The sequence below is a fragment of the Aethalodelphis obliquidens genome, unplaced genomic scaffold, assembly GCF_003676395.1.
Source record: "Aethalodelphis obliquidens isolate GAN/ISIS:26980383/991018 unplaced genomic scaffold, ASM367639v1 scaffold50, whole genome shotgun sequence".
NCBI lineage: Eukaryota > Metazoa > Chordata > Mammalia > Artiodactyla > Delphinidae > Aethalodelphis > Aethalodelphis obliquidens.
The window spans coordinates 2,651,403-2,670,847 of record NW_020837994.1 but is presented as its reverse complement, the minus strand read 5'-3'; the positions used below and the strand labels follow the sequence as shown (position 1 = coordinate 2,670,847).

The 19,445-nt window shown below is 48.5% G+C and overlaps 1 protein-coding gene and 1 long non-coding RNA gene across 2 annotated transcripts in view; both read left to right on the top strand.

Annotated features, from left to right (window-relative positions):
- The window catches only part of MAP6 (microtubule associated protein 6), a 79,190-nt gene extending 71,519 nt beyond the window's left edge, over positions 1–7,671 (top strand). Inside the window, exon 4 of the mRNA XM_027083423.1 lies at positions 6,567–7,671. Within this exon, the coding sequence (XP_026939224.1) occupies positions 6,567–7,548 (982 nt within the window). The 3' untranslated portion in view covers positions 7,549–7,671. The remainder of the gene's footprint in view (positions 1–6,566) is intronic.
- Positions 7,672–10,672: 3,001 nt separating this feature from the next.
- On the top strand, positions 10,673–18,430 carry LOC113607778 (uncharacterized). The gene is made up of 3 exons (XR_003428069.1): positions 10,673–10,925; positions 12,714–12,807; positions 14,961–18,430. It is a non-coding gene; the product is annotated as an uncharacterized LOC113607778 (long non-coding RNA).
- Positions 18,431–19,445: the final 1,015 nt, after the last annotated feature.

Below are 19,445 nucleotides of genomic sequence, written 5' to 3'. Positions count from 1 at the left end.
TCTCCTTAAGTAGGTTTATTCCTAGGTATTGTATTCTTTTTGTTGCAGTGGTAAATGGGAGTGTTTCCTTAATTTCTCCTTCAGATTTTTCATCATTAGTGTATAGGAATGCAAGAGATTTCTTTGCATTAATTTTGTGTCCTGCTACTTTACCAAATTCATTGATTTGCTCTAGTAGTTTTCTGGTAGCATCTTTAGGATTCTCTAGGTATAGTATCATGTCATCTGCAAGCAGTGACAGCTTTACTTCTTTTCCAATTTGGATTCTTTTTATTTCTTTTTCTTCTCTGATTCCTGTGACTAAAGCTTCCAAAACTATGTTGAATAATAGTTGTGAGAGTGGACAACCTTGTCTTGTTCCTGATCTTAGAGGAAATGGTTTCAGTTTTTCACCATTGAGAACGATGTTGGCTGTGGGTTTGTCATATATGGCCTTTATTATGTTCAGGTAAGTTCCCTCTATGCCTATTTTCTGGAGAGTTTTTTTTTTATCATAAATGAGTGATGAATTTTCTCAAAAGCTTTTTCTGCATCTATTGAGATGATCATATGGTTTTTCTCCTTCAATTTGTTAATATGGTTTATCACATTTATTGATTTGTGTATATTGAAGAATCCTTGCATTCCTGGGATAAACCCCACTTGATCATGGTGTATGATCCTTTTAATGTGCTGTTGGATTCTCTTTGCTAGTACTGTGTTGAGGATTTTGCATCTATGTTCATCAGTGATATTGGCCTGTAGTTTTCTTTCTTTGTGACATCTTTGTCTGGTTTTGGTAGCACGGTGATGGTGACCTTGTAGAATGACTTTGGGAGTGACCACGGTGATGGTGACCTTGTAGAATGACTTTGGGACTTTCCTCCCTCTGCTATATTTTGGAAGAGTTTGAGAAGGATAGGTGTTAGCTCTTCTCTAAATGTTTGATAGAATTCGCCTGTGACTCCATCTGGTCCTGGCCTTTTGTTTGTTGGAAGATTTTTAATCACAGTCTCAATTTCAACACTTGTGATTGGTCTGTTTATATTTTCTATTCCTTCCTGGTTCAGTCTCAGAAGGTTGTGCTTTTCTAAGAATTTGTCCATTTCTTCCAGGTTGTCCATTTTATTGGCATATAGTTGCTTGTAGTAATCTCTCATGATCCTTTGTATTTCTGCAGTGTCAGTTGTTACTTCTCCTTTTTCATTTCTAATTCTATTGATTTGAGTCTTCTCCCCATTTTTCTTGATGAGTCTGGCTAATGGTGTATCAATTTTGTTTGTCTTCTCAAAGAACCAGCTTTTAGTTTTATTGATCTTTGCTACTGTTTCCTTCATTTCTTTTTCATTCATTTCTGATCTGATCTTTATGACTTCTTTCCCTCTGTTAACTTTGGAGTTTTTTTGTTCTTTATCTAATTTCTTTAGGTGTAAGGTTAGGTTGTTTATTTGAGATGTTTCTTATTTCTTGAGGTAGGATTGTATTGCTATAAAATTCCCTCTTAGAACTGCTTTTGCTGCATCCCATGGGTTTGGGTCATCATGTTTTCATTGTCATTTGTTTCTAGGTATTTTTTGATTTCCTCTTTGATTTCTTCAGTGATCTCTTGGTTATTTAGTAGTGTATTGTGTAGCCTCCATGTGTTTGTATTTTTTACAGATTTTTTCCTGTAATTGATATCTATTCTCAGCGTTGTGGTCGGAAAAGATACTTGATTTTCTTAAATTTACCAAGGCTTGATATGTGACCCAAGATATGAGCTATCCTGGAGAATGTTCCATGAGCATTTAAGAAAGCGTATTCTGCTGTTTTTGGATGGAATGTCCTATAAATATCAATTAAGTCCATCTTGTTTAATGTATCATTTAAAGCTTGTGTGTCCTTACTTATTTTCATTTTAGATGATCTGTCCATTGGTGAAAGTGGGGTGTTAAAGTCCCCTACTATGATTGTGTTACTGTTGATTTCCCCTTTTACAGCTGTTAGCATTTTCCTTATGTATTGATGTGCTCCTATGTCGGGTGCATAAATATTTACAACTGTTATATCTTCTTCTTCTTGGATTGATTCCTTGATCATTATGTAGTGTCCTTCTTTGTCTCTTGTAATAGTTTTAATTTTAAAGTCTAGTTTGTCTGATATGAGACTTGCTACTCCAGCTTTCTTTTGAATTCCATTTACATGGAATATCTTTTTCCCCCCACTTTCAGTCTGTATGTGTCCCTAGGTCTGACGTGGGTTGCTTGTAGACAGCGTATATATGGGTCTTGTTTTTGTATCCATTCAGCCAGTCTATGTCTTTTGGTGGGAGCATTTAATCCATTTACATTTAAGGTAATTATTGATATGTATGTTCCTATTACCATTTTCTTAATTGCTTTGAGTTTGTTATTGTAGGTGTTTTCCTTCTCTTGTGTTTCCTGCCTAGAGAAGTTCCTTTAGCATTTGTTGTAAAGCTGGTTTGGTGGTGCTGAATTCTCTTAGCTTTTGCTTGTCTGTAAAGATTTTAATTTCTCTGTTTAATCTGAATGAGATCCTTGCTGGGAAGAGTAATCTTGGTTGTATGTTTTTCCCTTTCATCACTTTAAATATGTCCTGCCAGTCCCTTCTGGCTTGCAGAGTTTCTGCTGAAAGATCAGCTGTTAACCTTATGGGGATTCCGTTGTATGTTATTTGTTGTTTTTCCCTTGCTGCTTTTAATATTTTTTCTTTGTATTTAATTATTTATAGTTTGATTAATATGTGTCTTGGTGTGTTTCTCCTTGGATTTATCCTGTATGGGACTCTCTGTGCTTCTTGGACTTGATTGACAATTTCTTTTCCATATTAGGGAAGTTTTCAATTATAATCTCTTCAAATATTTTCTCAGTCCTTTTATTTTCTCTTCTTCTTCTGGGACCCCTATAATTCGAATATCAGTGAGTTTAATGTTGTCCCAGGAAACACTACGACTGTCCTCAATTCTTTTCATTCTTTTTTCTTTATTCTGCTCTGCAGTAGTTATTTCCACTATTTTATCTTCCAGGGCACTTATCCGTTTTTCTGCCTCGGTTATTGTGCTATTGATTCCTTCTAGAAAATGTTTAATTTCATTTATTGTGTTGTTCATCATTGTTTGTTTGCTCTTTAGTTCTTCTAGGTCCTTGTTAAATGTTTCTTATATTTTCTCCATTCTATTTCCAAGATTTTGGATCATCTTTACTCTCATTACTCTGAATTCTTTTTCAGGTAGACTGCCTATTTCCTCTTCATTTGTTTGGTCTGATGGGTTTTTACCTTGCTCCTTCATCTGCTGTGTGTTTCTCTGGCTTTTCATTTTGCTTAACTTACTGTGTTTGGGGTCTCCTTTTCGCAGTCTGAAGGTTCGTAGTTCCCGTTGTTTTTGGTGTCTGCCCCCAGCGGCTAAGGTTGGTTCAGTGGGTTGTATAGGCTTTGTGCTGGACGGTCTGGTGCCTGTGTTCTGGTGGATGAGGCTGGATCTTTCTGGTGAGCAGGACCATGTCCGGTGGTGTGTTTTGGGGTGTCTGTGACCCTATTCTGATATTAGACAGCCTCTCTGCTAATGGGTGGGTTTGTGTTCCTGTCTTGCTAGTTGTTTGGCATGGGGTGTCCAGCACTGTAGCTTGCTGGTCATTGAGTGGACCTGGGTCTCAGCATTGAGATGGAAATCTCTGGGAGAGCTTTTGCCGTTTAATGTTACATGGAGCTGGGAGGTCTCTGGTAGACCAATGTCCTGAACTCGGCTCCCCCACCTCAGAGGCACAGGCCTGACACCTGGCCAGAGCACCAAGACCCTGTCAGCCACACGGCCTCGCCTAAAATTTCCAGTGTATCAACAGGGGTGAGTTGAACGGCTGGGGGTTGGAGCAGCTGGGAGCTGGCTGGGTACCTCTTGCTTTCTCCATATGGCCTTTCCAAGTGGCTTTTCCAAAAGTCCAGACTTGGCTTCTTTACAGTATGAGAGCTTCAGGACAGTTAACTTATATCTTTCAACTTAAAATCAAGTCTAAATTAATTTTTAAATTACACCTTTTTTAAAGCTAATCTGTTAGATATAATATGCCAAATTATTTTAAACATTACAAATACTTTCAAACTAAATCTACACAGATTTTCCCTAAATTTAATACCCACAAAAGGTAATATATAGATTTGATTTAATTTATCATTTCTAATTTTTTTTCTAAAATTTCCATGATTAAAGACACTTACTTACTAAGGAAACAAGTTTACTAACCAGAGCAACATAGGGGTGTATATCTGAGCAAATTTAAGGTTAGTTCACAGCTGGCTGAGAATGCTTATTCAGAAAAATGAGGCAGGGCATGGGAGCCAGTGCACCAAACGTCGGGAAACTATACTTTGCACCCCGTGCTGTGGGTCTGGCCCTCTTTTAAATCTCCATGCCAGCAGGGGACACTGAGTCCATGTCCTGCCAATGGGATAGGTTTTGCAACCCAAGCTCCTGAGATCAAGTTAAATCCTGGTCACCTCTTTTGTCTCCAGTCTCAGCTTCATCACCCCTTTCAGGATGACTCTACCCAAGTTGTTCACTCGCAGATAGGATTCATCTAATCAGTGTCCTGCTGGATTCTATTCTGAATTAGGTTTTTTTTTTTCCTTTCTGGCCAACCACCAAGTATTAGAGGTATTTTAATGCCATCCTTGGATTCTGCATGTTTTTCGTGGCCTTGCCTGGCTCCCTCCACAGACACTAAGGTCCTACTGATGGCAGCCAGCGGGGTTCACGTGGCTGGGACAGCTGTGCTCTGTGATGTGCTGAACCAGCAAGCCACCCCGGCCCCTCTCTGTCCACTGTGATGCTCAGAGACATCAAGAGGGACTGGATGGACAGGCTGCCTGGGGCACTGTGTACTCTTCTGAGAGATGTCAGTTCCTAAGGGCTCAAGGTGCTAAATATAGTAAAAAGCTTCTGGATCAGGATGACATGTCAGAATAAAAGTAGTCCAGATGTGTGTAAGTAAATAGAAAAATAATTATAATATTACATAGTAATATGGTACAAGGTGCTGTATGTACATAATTTCTCATCATCATAAATTTCTGAGTCAATATCATTTTACCCAATGAAATAGATGACACACTTGGGGCCCAGAAAGATGAAACCATAATGAGCTAAGAAAGTGTTACCAAGTAGAAGTCTTACTGGACCAGCTTTAAACTATAGGAACTGTTAAAATACTGAAATGATTTTAAGCATAAAGACTTGACTGCAATGTGTAAAAGAGTAATAATAACAACCAAGATCGAGCACCTACTATGTGGCAGGTGCTATAAGGGAAGGAGCACAGGCCCCGGGAGTGGAAAGACCCAGACTTTACAGTCCATGCAGGTCCCCTTACTTCCCATATCACTTGCCCACTCGACCTCAGTTTCTTCATCTGTATATCACACAAGTAAGGGTAATAAATCCTCCCTTCGAGCTTCACAGGATTGCTGGGTTGCTGAAATGAGCTTTGGAAAGAAGTGATTTGGAAAGTAGAATGTGCTGTAAGTGTGCGTAGGCTTGTGACACTGGCTGAGCCCAGCCTGCAGGGCAGGAGGGTGCACTCTCATCTTGACTGGGGTGGTCTGAGTGTGGCAACGTTTGCCCTTGGTGTCAGTGATGTCACCTGCTCTCCATGATGTGGGTGGGCCGAGAGGTGGGGCGGGGGTCCACGGTGAGGCAGGTGGAGCAGCCTGTGAGGGTTCTGATGAGAGGCCTGGACTCTTGGTTGCCGGGAAATCAGCCCCAGAGCCTTGGAGTAAGTGAGGGCAAGGGCCCAGGGAGAGTAGAGGGAACCAGAGTGGGGACGGAGTGAGGGGAGCAGGGCCTCTTCACTGCCTGAACGGGGAGTCCCAGCCAGTCACCTACCAAATGTGATACAGGCGACAATGGGGAGCATTGTTTATAGAGAATTTAAAAGCAATAATAAAACCAATTAAAAGCTGGTCTGCTTTTTATTGTCACCCCGGCCGGCTGGCTGTTGTAAGCAATGTCAGTGATAAAATACGTTTTTACGTTTTCCCTTTTCAGGGAGGTGGGGAAGAGGAACATTCCCTCTTTCTTTCATGCATGCCGTGGACCCTTTGCCCCTCCCCACTCAGCACTTAACTAGGGGGTTGGGGAGGGAAGGAGTCTGGGAAGGCCCTGAGAACAGGAGCACCCTAGCCTGTAGGGTCCTCTGAGAGGATAGCTAAGATGGGCCCCCAGGATGGGCCCAGATATTCTGGAGGAAGGAAGCGTGTCCTGTGGAGTGTGGGGTGGACAGGCTGCTAGGACGCTCACTGGAGGACTCTGAGTCCCGCTACGGTGCTGCCGCTGTCACCCAGGGGCTGCCCTCCGTGCCACGCGCAGGTTATAATCAATTGGCAAGCACATTGAATGACCAATTCCCAAGCCTGCTCCCCACCCAGCCCCACATTCTGTACTAAGGACGTGGAGATCAGGTTCTCCTCCCGACTCTCCAGCAAGAGCTGCCCTGCCCAGGCTCCACTAGGCCAAGACTTATCAGGCAATCTGTGCTCTGCCCTGTCCCTGGCCTGAGCACTGGCCCTCACAGTGACCACCTCTCTCTCCTCTGCAGGAACCAGGTCGAACCCACCAGTGATTCACGTAAGAGTCAAGGTCCTGTAACCACAGAACCAGACAAAGATCAAGGTCCCGTGGGCCCTGGGCCTCTGAAAGATCAAGGTCCTGTGATCCAAACGCCTTCAAAGGGTCAAGACCCCACAGTCCCAGAGCCTCTGAAGGATCAACCTCCTGTGGTCCCGGGGTCTCTGAAGGATCTAGGTCCCATAGTCCCTGCCTCAGTTAAGGATCAAGATCACGTGGTCCCTGAGCCTTTAAAGAAGGAAGGTTCTGTGATCTCAGCACCAGTCAAGGACCAAGATTCCTTGGCCCCAGTGCCTCTAGAGAATCAAAGTCCTATGGTTCCAGCAAGAGTTAAAGATCAAGGTTCCGTGGTACCAGAGCTTCTGAAGGATCAAGGCCCCGTGGCCCCAGCACCTGTCAAGGGTCAAGGCCCTGGGGTCCAAGCACCTGTCAAGAATCAAGGCCCCATGGCCCCTGAACCTGTGGGCAAAGGCCCCATGGGCCCAGCACTTGTCAAGGATCAAGGTCCTATGGTCCCAGAGCAACCGCAGGATCAAAGTGCCATGGTCACAGCACCTGTGAAGAATGAAGTTTCTGTGCTCTCTGAGTCTGGAAAGAATCAAGGTTCAGTGGTCCCAGAGCCAGTCACAGATCAAGGTGGAGGGGCCCCAGAGCTCCTAAAGGATCACGATGCTGTAATTGCAGAACCTGTAAAGAATCAAGGTCCGGAACTAGTCAAGGATCAAGGCCCCGTGGTCCCAGAGCCTGTGAAGAATCAAGTTCCTATACCCCCAGTGCCTCTGAAAGATCAAGGTCCTCTGGTGCCACCACCAGCAAAGGACCAAGGTCCTGTGGTCCCTGAGCCTCTGAAGATTCAAGGTCTCAGGAGCCCTCAGCTGCCCACTGTACCACCTCCACCCCCAGTCATGATCCCAACTGTCCCCTATGCAGAATATGTTGAGAGTTCTCCTTGACACTCACCCCTCGACATGCCAAAGAAGGAGCTAGCAATGAAAATGCTCCCTCTCAGGGGCGGCAAAGACACTTATTTAATCTGCATGAAACACGTATTGTATAGTCTTGCTGGAATCTAATAAAACTTGTCCCTCGGCTCAGCAGTGTCTCTCTCCCTGCCTGGCTTCATTTGAGTGTGTGTGTGTGTGTGTGTGTGTGTGTGTGTGCGCCATGCACATTTGAGGGTGGGCATTCAGGGCTCTGCAGTCATCCAACCGGGCCATCTGAGAAATTCCCAGCTCCTGTGAGCTGTCGGTATGAGATGGGAGTGGGTGGGAGTTGCTTGGAGACGGAGGACAGGACCCCATCGTGAGGGTATGGGCGGGACACACATGTGTTTCCCTTTTACTCTCACTGTGATCACACTTCACTTCTGACACCAGAGGTGGTTGGGGGGGGTGGGGGTGGAGGAGGTCCCTCACATCAAGCAATTATCTAACACCAACTGGGGGGCCCTACATTGAAATCAATTCTGACGCTATCTACCTAGAGACAGCGTCAGCTCCCACAGGTGAAGGGCTCAGTCCCACAGGACTGTCCCCCCGCACCCCCCCCCAACTTCAGATGCCAATTGCAAGTCCCAGGCTATCGCCTGTACTTCTGACTGACTTGCTATAAATCAGCATTCCCACAACCCCCTGCTTGGGTTCAATAATTTGCCAGAATGGCTCACAGAACTCTGGGAAACACGTACTTATGTTTACTGATTTATCCTCAAAGGATAAAGAATACATCCAGATGGAAGAGAAGCATAGGGGAAGGGCACGGAGCCACCCTGCCCTTGCCAAGCACACCACCCTGCCAGTGCCCCCAGCAACCCAGAAGCTCTCCGAACCTCAGACTCTGGGGATTTTTATGAAGGTTTCATCATGCTGGCATAATCAATGATTAACTCAATCTCCAGCCCCTCTCCCCTTCCCAGAGGATGGAAGGTGGGGCTGAAAATTCCAAGCTTCTAATCGTGACTTGGTCTTTCTGCAGAGGAACCTGCAGAGGAAACAGGAGCAGGGACCCAGGTGCCCAGGATAACCCTGGATGACAGTTGTTTGCCAAGGGCTCAGTCCTAAAGGTCCTCCAGGGGTCACGCTTCTTGAGTAAACCAGGCCTCTGATCAGAAGGGTCCCGGGACACTCATGAGGGCAGAACCTAACATTTGCTGGTCCTCATTCAGTATCCAGGACAGCTCAGCCAGGGCTTTTAAAACAACGCCTGAAGCCCCCCACTCATTCATGCCTGCAGTTGACTTGTCCTCAGCCCTCACTTTGTGCCTCGCTCAGTGCTGGGCATGAGGTCACTGTGGTACAGAAGTTCCAGTCTTATGACAATAAAAGGTGGCGTGGGATGAGGCCCTAGGACAACTAAAGGCCTGGCTTTGAGAGGACAGTGAAGAGAGAAAATCTAGTAGGGGCATCCAGGAAACCTTCTCAGAGAAAGTGGCTATGAAGTAGAGACAGCCCAGGCAGCAGGGGTAGGAAGGGGTATCATGGATGTGGCTGGGAGGGCCAGGGTAAGCCCCCTCTGGAAGTCCTTGAATCAAAGAAACCTGATTTTCCTGAGGGCCTGACCACAGGGTGTAGCAGGCCTCTGGGGCAGACAACGGAGACCAGGGAGGGGTGACCAATTTTCTGAACCCCAGGACCTCAGGGAGGGAGTCAGGGAGCCAGTCCTGTAGGCTGTGAGCGTGTTACTGGGAAGAAGGCTGGGGGCTAAGGCTCAGCCTTGCTCAGAGATGGGTCCTGCTAGGATCCCACTGGTGTGGGTCACAGTAGCCTCCCCTTTAAAACCCAGAGCCCTCAGGGGCCTGGGGGTGTGGGGAGAGCTCCACCTGTAGACCCCACCAAAGCTGGCTCCCAAGGAACACTCCTACCCCTTTAAGACCTTTGAGACCCATTATGAACACTAACGCCTTTTAAAGGTCTCTTTTTTAAGAAGCTCAGCTTGGTTCTAACAGAGAAATCACAGGAAGTACTGATGACTTCCAAATGGTGAAGTTTTCTGAGCAACAGGCCCCAGTCCCGCCTCCTCACCCCACTCCCAACAGCACCAGTGTTTTCTGCCCCACAAGCCACCTCTATAAACACACACACACACACACACACACACACACACACACCATGAGGATTCTTCCTGGCTCACCCAGCACAGAGTTTGCTGCCATATAAATTCTAATAGGGCCCTGCAGATAAGAAAAGACCACGCTGAGGCTAAAGAAGTATTGTGTACGGACACCGCGCCCCTCCTTTCAGTTCTCCCTCTGACCCACACACCTGGTCCCGTGGCACACACATTCCCACGGGCCACATAGATGGTGCTCTCTCTGTGATGGGCAACATCCAGGGGCAAATGTCCAGAAAGCCACTGGCTACCAGGGCTCCGCCTCTGAAGAGACAGCTGCCTGGAAACAATGTGTGGGGGTCAGCCCCACATGGGGAGGCTGAGCTCCCTCAGGGACACTGTCAGAATGGAAAGAGAAGTGGGCCCAGCCCAAGGCTCTGATGACTTTTTAAAGGTAGGAAGAGAAGGGCACAAAGGAGGCTGAGGAAGGTCTCGCCCAAAGCTGTAAGGAGAGACCAGGGCCTGCGGTGCCAGGAGTGATTCAATAAGGAGAGCGATGCCCAGGGTCCAAAGCTGAGGGAGAGAGTGCAGATGACCGAGAGGCGGCAGTGGCGGAAGCAGGTCGGCCTCCAGCCCAGCGCCAGCCACCTCAATTTCCTCCTGATGATAAAGTGGCTCTGATGATAAGAGGTGATACTGAGGCAGAAATCCTCCAGATCAGGATTGAGCTGCAGGCCACCGCCTCACCTGCATCACGCCCAGCTCTCTACTGCATTGGAAGAAGGCCCAGTGACGGAGGTGGTCGGCTCAGGCCCCCGCCCTGGGCTGGGGCGGCGAAAGGCGGGAAATGAACTAGATGCTCTTGGCCCTTCTCAGATGCAGACTTCATCCTAAGCCTGGTTCTTCCCAGCTGCAGCCATTTCCCAGCCCTTCCCCAGCACGCGCCGTCTCCACCCCTCTCAATCCCGCCCCTCGGCGGCCTGGCGAATCCAGATAAAGGACCCCGGCGGGCCGCGGCCAGTAACCCCACCCAGACGCGGCTGCCTGAGGGAGGGAGGAGAGGGCGGCGCCCCTTCCCCGCGGAGCGGCCTCGGAAGCGCGCCGGCATCCGAAACTCGGATCCCGAAGATGCCCAGGCTCCGCCCAAGAGCCCTTAACCAGGCTCCCGGCTCTGAATCTGACAGCTGGGGATCCGACATACCCCCCGGGCGGGCGGCGCTGAGCCCCAGTCCCCAGCCGCGGCCGTCCTCGCACGCGCACGCCGTCTTGCCCGTGCGGCCAGGTCAGTTTCCCCGTCTGGGCTCCGGGCCCAGTTGCCGGAGCTTCTCGGCGCGGGGTCGGGCCAGGGCCTGGGAGCGGGCTGTCTAGAGAAGCCTGGGGACCCGCGGGCGAGCGCCCCCCGAAGGCGGGTCTGGGGGGCCCTCTTGGAGCTGGGCTGAGGCCTCGCTGGAGCCCCTTGTGGCGGATCCAAGGAAAGACTGCGATTTTACTCCTCTCGCACTGTGATCCCCGCCCTGAACACCTGCCGGGGACACCCCCCCGCACTGCCTGGGCACCTTTTGGCATTTTTGTGTAGTGAGGAGGCGGTGCGTGCGGATTCAGGGTAGACCATGGGGCCAAATCGTACTGCAGCGGCACCTTCCGTAGTCTTTGTCTTTGTCGCGGCGAGGATGGATCACCTAGAGGAAGGGGATGGGGAATGCACGCCATTCTCAGTCCGAAACCTGGAAATATTTTTTTGCACCAATTACCAGCCCTCCACTTCCAATCCGTCACTAAGACCTGCGCCCTCTACCAGCTAAATAAATGGTGAATCTGCCTTCTTTTCTCTATCTCTATGGCCCCCTCTTACGTCACATATATCACAGTTTGTAATTCTGTATGTGAATTACATGATGGCACTCAGGGTGTAAGAAATGAGGCATTTCTTTATTCTGATAAATCAAATTAAATCAAGTTGGAGCCCCTCCTCTCACTGGAGGGCAGGAACTCTAATATTAGTCATTTTCCTAGAGCCTCACCCTGTCCCTAGGTCCAGGAGGCTTAGGCCATCCTGAGAAGACACATAGGTTGTCACTATGGCTGCCCCAGCCCAGCCAGAGGGGCACTGGCAGCCCCACACCCACTGCACCATGTTTGGCTGCGGAGCTCCCAAAGCCTGCCCAGGTTGTGTGGTGTTAATGCCATTCCCCAGATACTCCTGTAGCCATCCACATCTGAGCCCATCCCTCAGAGGCCCCATAATCCAGACCCCCCAGCTCCCTGCCCTTTCTACACACCCCCATTCCCAAGTCAGGCCAGTCTACCCCCTCATCCATCAAAGCACCTACACTTTTCCCCCCTCTCCATCTCAGCCCATCCAGTTTAACATCCTCTGTGAGCTTAGACCTGATTCTTGGGGGGGCAAGGGCTGCACCATCTTATATTCTCACCAGCAACATATGAAACGTTCTAGTTTCTCCACATTCTTGTCAACACTTGGTCTTGTCCATCATTTTTATTATAGCAGTGATTTCTTTGTCTATTACAGAATCTTCCATTCTTGCCTACACACCCAACAGATATGTAATAACTATGTGTTGAGTGGATGAATAGGAAAACAGGAAACGGAAGGTTTGGGCAGGAGGATGAACTCAGTTTGGTTCTTACTAGTTACTCCATAAATCAGAGCGGAACACCAAAATGTGACATACATTGCCACCAAAATACACAGAAGCCCAACGAGTGTGCTTCTTTCTTACTGCTAGGGACAGAAAACAGCAAATCCCTTTCACTTTTCAGGATGTGACAATTTTATGTGTCAACTTGACTGGGCCATTGGGTGCCAAGATATTTGGTCAAACATTATTCTGGGTGTGTTTGTAAGGAATGAGATTAACATTGGATCTGTAGACTGAGTGAAGCAGATTGGCCTCCCCAGTGTGGGTGGGCCTCATCTAATTTGTTGAAATAGAATAAAAGGCTGAGTAAGGGAGAATTTGCTCTCTGCCTGGCTGTCTTCAAGCTAGGACATTGGTCTTCCCCTGCCTTCAGGCTAGAACTAAACACCATCAGCTCTCCTGCTTTTCAGAACTTCAAACTTGGACTGGAACTATACCACTGGCTCTCCTAGGTCTCCAGCTTACAAACAGAAGATCACAAGACTTCTCAGCCTCCGTAATCCTGTGAGTCAATTCCTTATAATACATCTCTTTGTATCTATCTCTATATACACATATCTATAGCTGTATCTTCTATTGATTCTGTTTCTCTGGAGAACCCTGACTAATATATGTTTCCTGGCACGATCCAGACCACTGAACACCCAGAAACTTCACTCAGGGGGCAGGGCCCTATGTTCTTATGGGATTCATCTCCCATTCTCAGCACATTTGTATCTTATCAATGCATCTAAAGTACCTGCTACTTTCCACTCTCTGAATCCTAGGAACATGATGTAATCAGTGTAGCAGACAAGTATGATGTTGTGTGTTATGGGAGGATGGTCAAAATCCCCACAGGTTACATTGTAACAGAGAATCAGAGACTTGGGGAGTTTCAAGACAAGATGAGAAAGCTGTATTGCTGTCCCTGCCAAGAAAAAGAAAGCTGCTTCTGGTATTTTCCACAGAGGAAGTTTAAAAAAAAATTCTTTTTCAGATAAATAGTTTCACATTAAGTAACAAAATATATGTGTATTTGCTCCCATAAAAAGACCATACCTAGAATAGTAGCTGCTGGAATCATCTGAGTAAGCTTATGATAATTCGCTGCCATTCTCCAAGACCTGTGCCTTCTGCACAGACCCAAGAAGTAAATTAAGTGGGATGTAATAGAAACCAGCCTGCATCTCTCAAGTTTTGATGAGGGCACAAATTTCTGTGATTCTCCCAGATCTGTACCAGTTTATTGATTGGTAAGAAGAAAAAGTTCCAGAAGCTTCCACGTGGCCCTTTCTACCATAATGGCCCTTATTCCACAGGTCTAGAGGCTCATGTGTGCTGTAAATTTCAATTATACACCCTAAAACTAAAAATACAATTGCAGGATGAGTCCAGGCACCATGCCTGGACTTGAGTCAAGGTCCAGTTGTCACCTGATGCACCTGAGCCTCTACACAGTGGCTTTCTATGTCCTCAGGAATTAGCATTAGATAAGCCCAAGGTCTGCTAATCCCTGAAAAGCCTGTGTATTTTCTTTTCACAGAGCACAGTTCTCTGGCAAATGGCCTAGGGCCCTTTGTGGAAGGTAGGTACACCCCAGTATGTATCTGGGGTGCTATTGAAGGGGCCGCTCTGAAGGGTACTGACCTCTCTTCCATTCAAGGGGCTTTGGGTGAGGGACCAACGTTCTCTTTCAGAGTGGGTCAAATCAGGCTTCTGCTACCAGGCCTGGAGGGTTTTGTTTGTTGTTTTGCTTTGTTGTTTCTGTTATACATTAAGGAGGACTTAGAGGCTGCCTATCCATTTGGTCCCTTTGGTCCTATTTGGCCCTTAAACAATTAGTCTTTGCTAAAGACATCTGTGGGTTAGACCATTCTGAGTACCACTTGGCATCTGACGTCCCAGATGGCCAAGTGCTGCTGTCTGTGCTCTGCTCCCCTGGGATCCCATCATTTCCACTAAAATCATGGAGCCCATTTCTGTGGCAGTGTCTTTCACTAGTATCCCTAGCCTGCAGAGAACAAGTACTGCATCACGTTTCAGAGATGCTCCCCTCACTAACATGTTTCTTCATGCCTTGGCGAAGGGAATTTCCTCCAGGCTCTATAAGAGGAAGTCGGGAGTGTGGAACTTGGCTTGGGAGTATGTGAGTGGGTCACACAGGGTAAATCCACATCAACATTGCTCCCTGCCTTAGCACTGGATTCCTTCCTCTATGATAAAGCAAGGAATTCTGGCATTTCAATATCAACTAAGCATAGGCCTCAGTTGAATCCAGGTTTCAGTCAACCAGCTAAGCAAACAGTGAAAACCACTCCTAGGTGCTCAAACTGGCACACTGACTCTGGAATCTTAGGTAAATGTACGCATATTAATAAATCCAGCCCAGTGAAAACTGTGTTCCTGCCTCCATGCACTAGCACCCACAGAAAACATTCCCGCATATATCATCCAGACTTCTTGGTGATATAAATTAGCAAAATCTTGCAATTCTTCTGATGTGGCTGCTTCCTCCTCCCCCATCTGACTCTGGAACTAGTCTTCTGAGACAGGAAAGTGTCTAATCCCAGTTATGGGACTGGAGACAATGGGATTGGTGCGTGAAGAGACTTGGCCTCCCCCTGTGGGGTAGATTGAAATCACGCCCATGATATTTCGCTGCTCTTTCCATCCAGACGTGAAGTCTCTTTTTCACCCCTCGAATCCAGGCTGGCCTCGTGACTTGCTTTGACCAACAGGATGTGATGGAAGCGACATGTTATAAGCTGCAGAGCCCAGGCCTCAGAGGCTTAGCTCCCGCCTTTATCCTCTCAGAATCCTGAGGCCACCACGGTGCCAGGAAGAAGACGGGGATGCAGGCACACATAAGAGAGAGGCTCAGCGCCCAGCCATCCCAGCTGAGCCCAGCGTCCAGTGGATACAGTCACCCGAGCGAACCCAGACAAGACCAGTAGAAGGACTGCTCAGCCACCCCGCAGAACTGGGAAAAAGAGTGAATTGTCATTTTAAGCCACTAAGTGTGGAGTGGCTTGTTTCTCTGCAATAAACAACTAGAACACTTTGCAGGGTAACTTCCAAGACAAGGTCACTTCAAGGTCTTCAGGCAAGGCAGCTGGTGCTGCACGGGGATTTACTGGAGCTAGGGGAGCTCTAAATCGTCCAAATCCTGCCATATGGCCTCTAATTCCCTCCCTGAGATCAGTGCCCTAAATTTCACCTGAGATCTAGCAGCACTGGGAATTCAGCTGACAAACTGACAATGTAATTTGTTGACGGCAGCATCAAACTCCTGTCTTGGTAAGTTATATAACACAGCTTAGCTCTCCCCTCCTGTTGGGCCTCCTCTCGGCTCCCCTGTTGAGTTTGTCATCTCTGGTTTACACCAAGACAGAGGAATGACATGAAAAACAAAAGGAAGTCTGAGAGCTGGCCGCTTCTCAGTAGGTGTGTTTGAAGTGTCAGAACACTTTCTACTTCTTGCTGGGACAGCCAGGTGGATCAGCTCATGCCTGGACATGTGGACTCCGTGCTCCCCCCACAAATGAAACCCTGGCGGTAGGCACGTAGGGGAGCTGAGCAGACATGTCCATGTCACAGAGAGAGAGGAAGAAAGGTGACAGCAAGAGGTATTGAAGGACCAAGTCCCCCAGAGAGCACCTGCAGGGAAAATGTGGTGCGTGCGCCCAGAGATGCTTCCCCAGAGCTCTGGGAGCACAGAGGCAGCTGCGCTTCTGACAGGGGCCCAGGAAGGGTCTCTGGAGAGTCGGTAACCTTTGAGATAGGCTTTGAAGGATGAGGAGGGCTCCACTGGCAGAGGTAGGGGGAGGCATGATACCAGCAGAAGAGGCCACATGAGCAAAAGGAAAGGGAGGAAAGTCCAGGGGAGGGGATAAGTCAAGCGGGGGCTGTGGGAAAAGGAGGGAAATTGGAGGGGTGAGAGTGGCAAAACCAACTGCTCTGCTCCTGCAGAAGCGTTCACTGACCTCGGGGCCTCCCCGTCAGCCGCCTCCTCCCAGCCCCTCTCAGAGCAGTTCAGCCCAGCACCTGGCAGCCAGGCCTCCCTCTATCTCACCCCCACCTCCCCTGGGCCCCTCGCTGTGTCCCAAGCTCCCATGGCCCTTCCAGCGGCCGCACCTCTGTTCACGCTGGGCCTCTCTTCCAGAATGCCTCTTCCCCTCTTTCCTACCAACCTCTAGCACCTCTTCTTCCAGGAAGTCTTCCCTGACCACTTCAGCTCTGCCTGACCCCCAGGTTGTATGGCATGATGGAAAGAATCAGCCTTTAAAGTTGTGGAGATCTGGGTTCAAATCCCAGCTCTGCAGTATGATCTTGATTTACCTTCTCTTATTAATAGTTAATATTTCTCGGCCACATATTATTTGCCAGGTACCATGGGTTACCTCATTTCGTTCTCACCACAGCTCTATGAGGTACTTACTATTATCATTCCCATCTTACTAGTGAGGAAACTGAAGCTCAGGGAGGTTAAGTATCTGGCCCAAGGCCACACAGCTAGGAGTGGCAGAACTGGGCTTCCAGTCTGGTCTGCCAGGCTCCAATGCCTCTGTTGCTAAGCACCAGAGCACCCACTGGACCACTTCCTTTGAATGAGCATTCATTAGACACCTCCTATGTGCCAGGCGTTGTGCTGGGTTTGGGGATGTGGCCAGGGCGTGGGTAGACAAGGGCTACTCTCAAGGTGGCTTTAGCTGCGGGGACTGGAGTAAAGATTATATGGAATCCCATTGGTTACTGACCGCCTCCTGTAAACCGTGGAGCATGGAGCTCACGCATATCGACCACCTCTCCTCCACAGCCAGCTGACCTGCGCTCCCATACGTGCCAGGCTCCGTCACTGACCTGCCAGGTGGCCTTGGGTTGGTCACGTTATTCTCTAAACCCCAGTTTTCTCTTCTATAACTTGGGATGGTAATAGCTACCCCTGAGGGAAGCTCTAAGAATTAAGAGCTTTCCTCATGTGTACCCGGCAGTGTAGGGCACATAGTCGGTGCTCAGTAAAAGTTAATCCCCATCTCCCCACACTTGCACTCACATCCAAGACCCACACAGTGCAGCAGGGTCATCATCTTTCTGAGACTTTTAACAAGGAGGTCCCTTCAGTGGCCTCCAGGTGGCAAGAAAGCTCCACACAGAGCTGTGATGGGCCATCAAGGGTGCCGACGTGGCTGGTCCAGCCCCAGCCCAACCTTGACCTCCACCACCTGCCCTGCCACCCTTCACACCAGCAACCCCACCCCTCACTGTGAGGTGGGAGCACAGACCTCCCACCACCCTCCCGCCTGTGCCCGGATGGAGGCAGGTAGCCTCAGGGCACCCTTTGTGTCATCTGGGCAGCCCCACACTCAGCCCTGCCTTCCTTCACTGCCCATGCCCACCTGGTGGGGAAGCTGTTGCAGGCTGAGCGTTGAGTCCAGGAGTCCCAGCTTCTAGTCCAGTCTCCCCATCTCTGAACTATACCTGTGTGAGTAGGAAGACTTCCCACCTAACTGGGCTCTTGTGGGGACTAAGTTGGACAACGTATACAGACTGAGGTTATGCACCTTTCCTGTTAAAATCTGGCCAGTTCCTCTCCTGCCCTTTCTGTGTGTCACGGAGGAAGAACAACTCTCCAGCTGGCTAGGAGCATTTCCCAGCTCAGCCCCACTGGCTGTGGAGCCTCAGGCAGGTCACTTAACCTCTCGCAGCCTCGGTTATCTCACCTGTAAAATGGGAATAATCCCTACCTAGCCAAGCCGTTAGGAGGCTGGGATAAAATTTATATATATCAAGTGACCAACATGGTGTTCGGCACATAGTAGAAGCAAAATACAAAGGAAGGACCAGCTGGTATTATTAAAATCATTTTTCTGATCAAGAAATGCCTACTTACCCTTCAAGGCAGCCTACATGTCACTTCCTCCTGGGAGTCTTCCTTGATCTCCCCATGGCAGTCATGGCACCCACCCATAGCACCCTTCTGGATTCCCGAAGCCCTGGTGCCCTTCTAACACAGCTCTTTCACTTACTAAAATGTTTTGAGTGCCTTATGTGTGTATGACACTGAATTTGAGCGCAGGACATACAGTGATGAACAAGACATGGGCGCAGTGGTTAAGAATCTGCCTGCCAACTCAGGGGACGTGGGTTCGATCCCTGGTCCGGGAAGATCCCACATGCCGCGGGGCAACTAAGCCCACGTGCCACAATTACTGAGCCTGCGCTCTAGAGCCTGTGACCTACAACTACTGAGCCCACATCCCACAACTACTGAAGCCCGCGCACCTAGAGCCCGTGCTCCGCAACAAGAGAAGCCACCGCAATGAGAAGCCCGTGCACTGCAAAGAAGAGTAGCCCCCGCTCGTCGCAACTAGAGAAAGCCCGCATGCAGCCAAAAATAAATAAATAAAATTTTTTTAAAAAGTCATCGTCCCTATTCTCGTGGAGCTTCCATTCTAGTAGTGGGGACAGACCAAATGTGTCAATAGGTGGATAATTTAGGAGCCCTGAGTCAGTAAAACAAGAAAACATAGTAAAGAAACTGATGTTGTGGAGGAGCTGCTTATACTAGGTGGTTAGGGAAGGCCCTTGTGGAGTAGATGACATTTAGGCCGAGTGCTGGACGACAAAAAAGCAGGCTTGCAAAGATCTAGAAGAACCACTTGCCAGAAAGAACAGCTAGTGCAAAGGCCCTGAGGCAGGAGAGTAAGTGTGGCATGTCTGGGAACAGAATGATCCAGGGGACTGGAACACGGTGTGTACTGAGCATACTTGTCACTGTCCCTACGTCTCCACTTCTAGATGAAGCCTCCTGAGGGCAGAGATCTAATTTATTGGGTTCACAGCATAGAACAGACCTGGAGTTCTAAACAGTTGTGTTGCATTATGGTAATAATGGGAGTGAATCAGCTGGCCCTTCTGCAGCCCCATTCACATCTTGGAGGACTCCAACTAGGTTGCCCAGCCAGGCAGGGATTCCCTCCTCGGACCAACAACCCCCAGGGCAGAGTTGTTGGCAAACAGAAGCTGGAGAGGTGCCCAGAGAGAGGTAGTGACCTTCCCAAAGTCACACAGCCAGCAAACGGCAGAGATGGGACATGAATCCAGTTTCCTCTGTTCCTCTGCCTCCCTGGCCACTGGTCTTCTGTCCTGTGCATCCCACT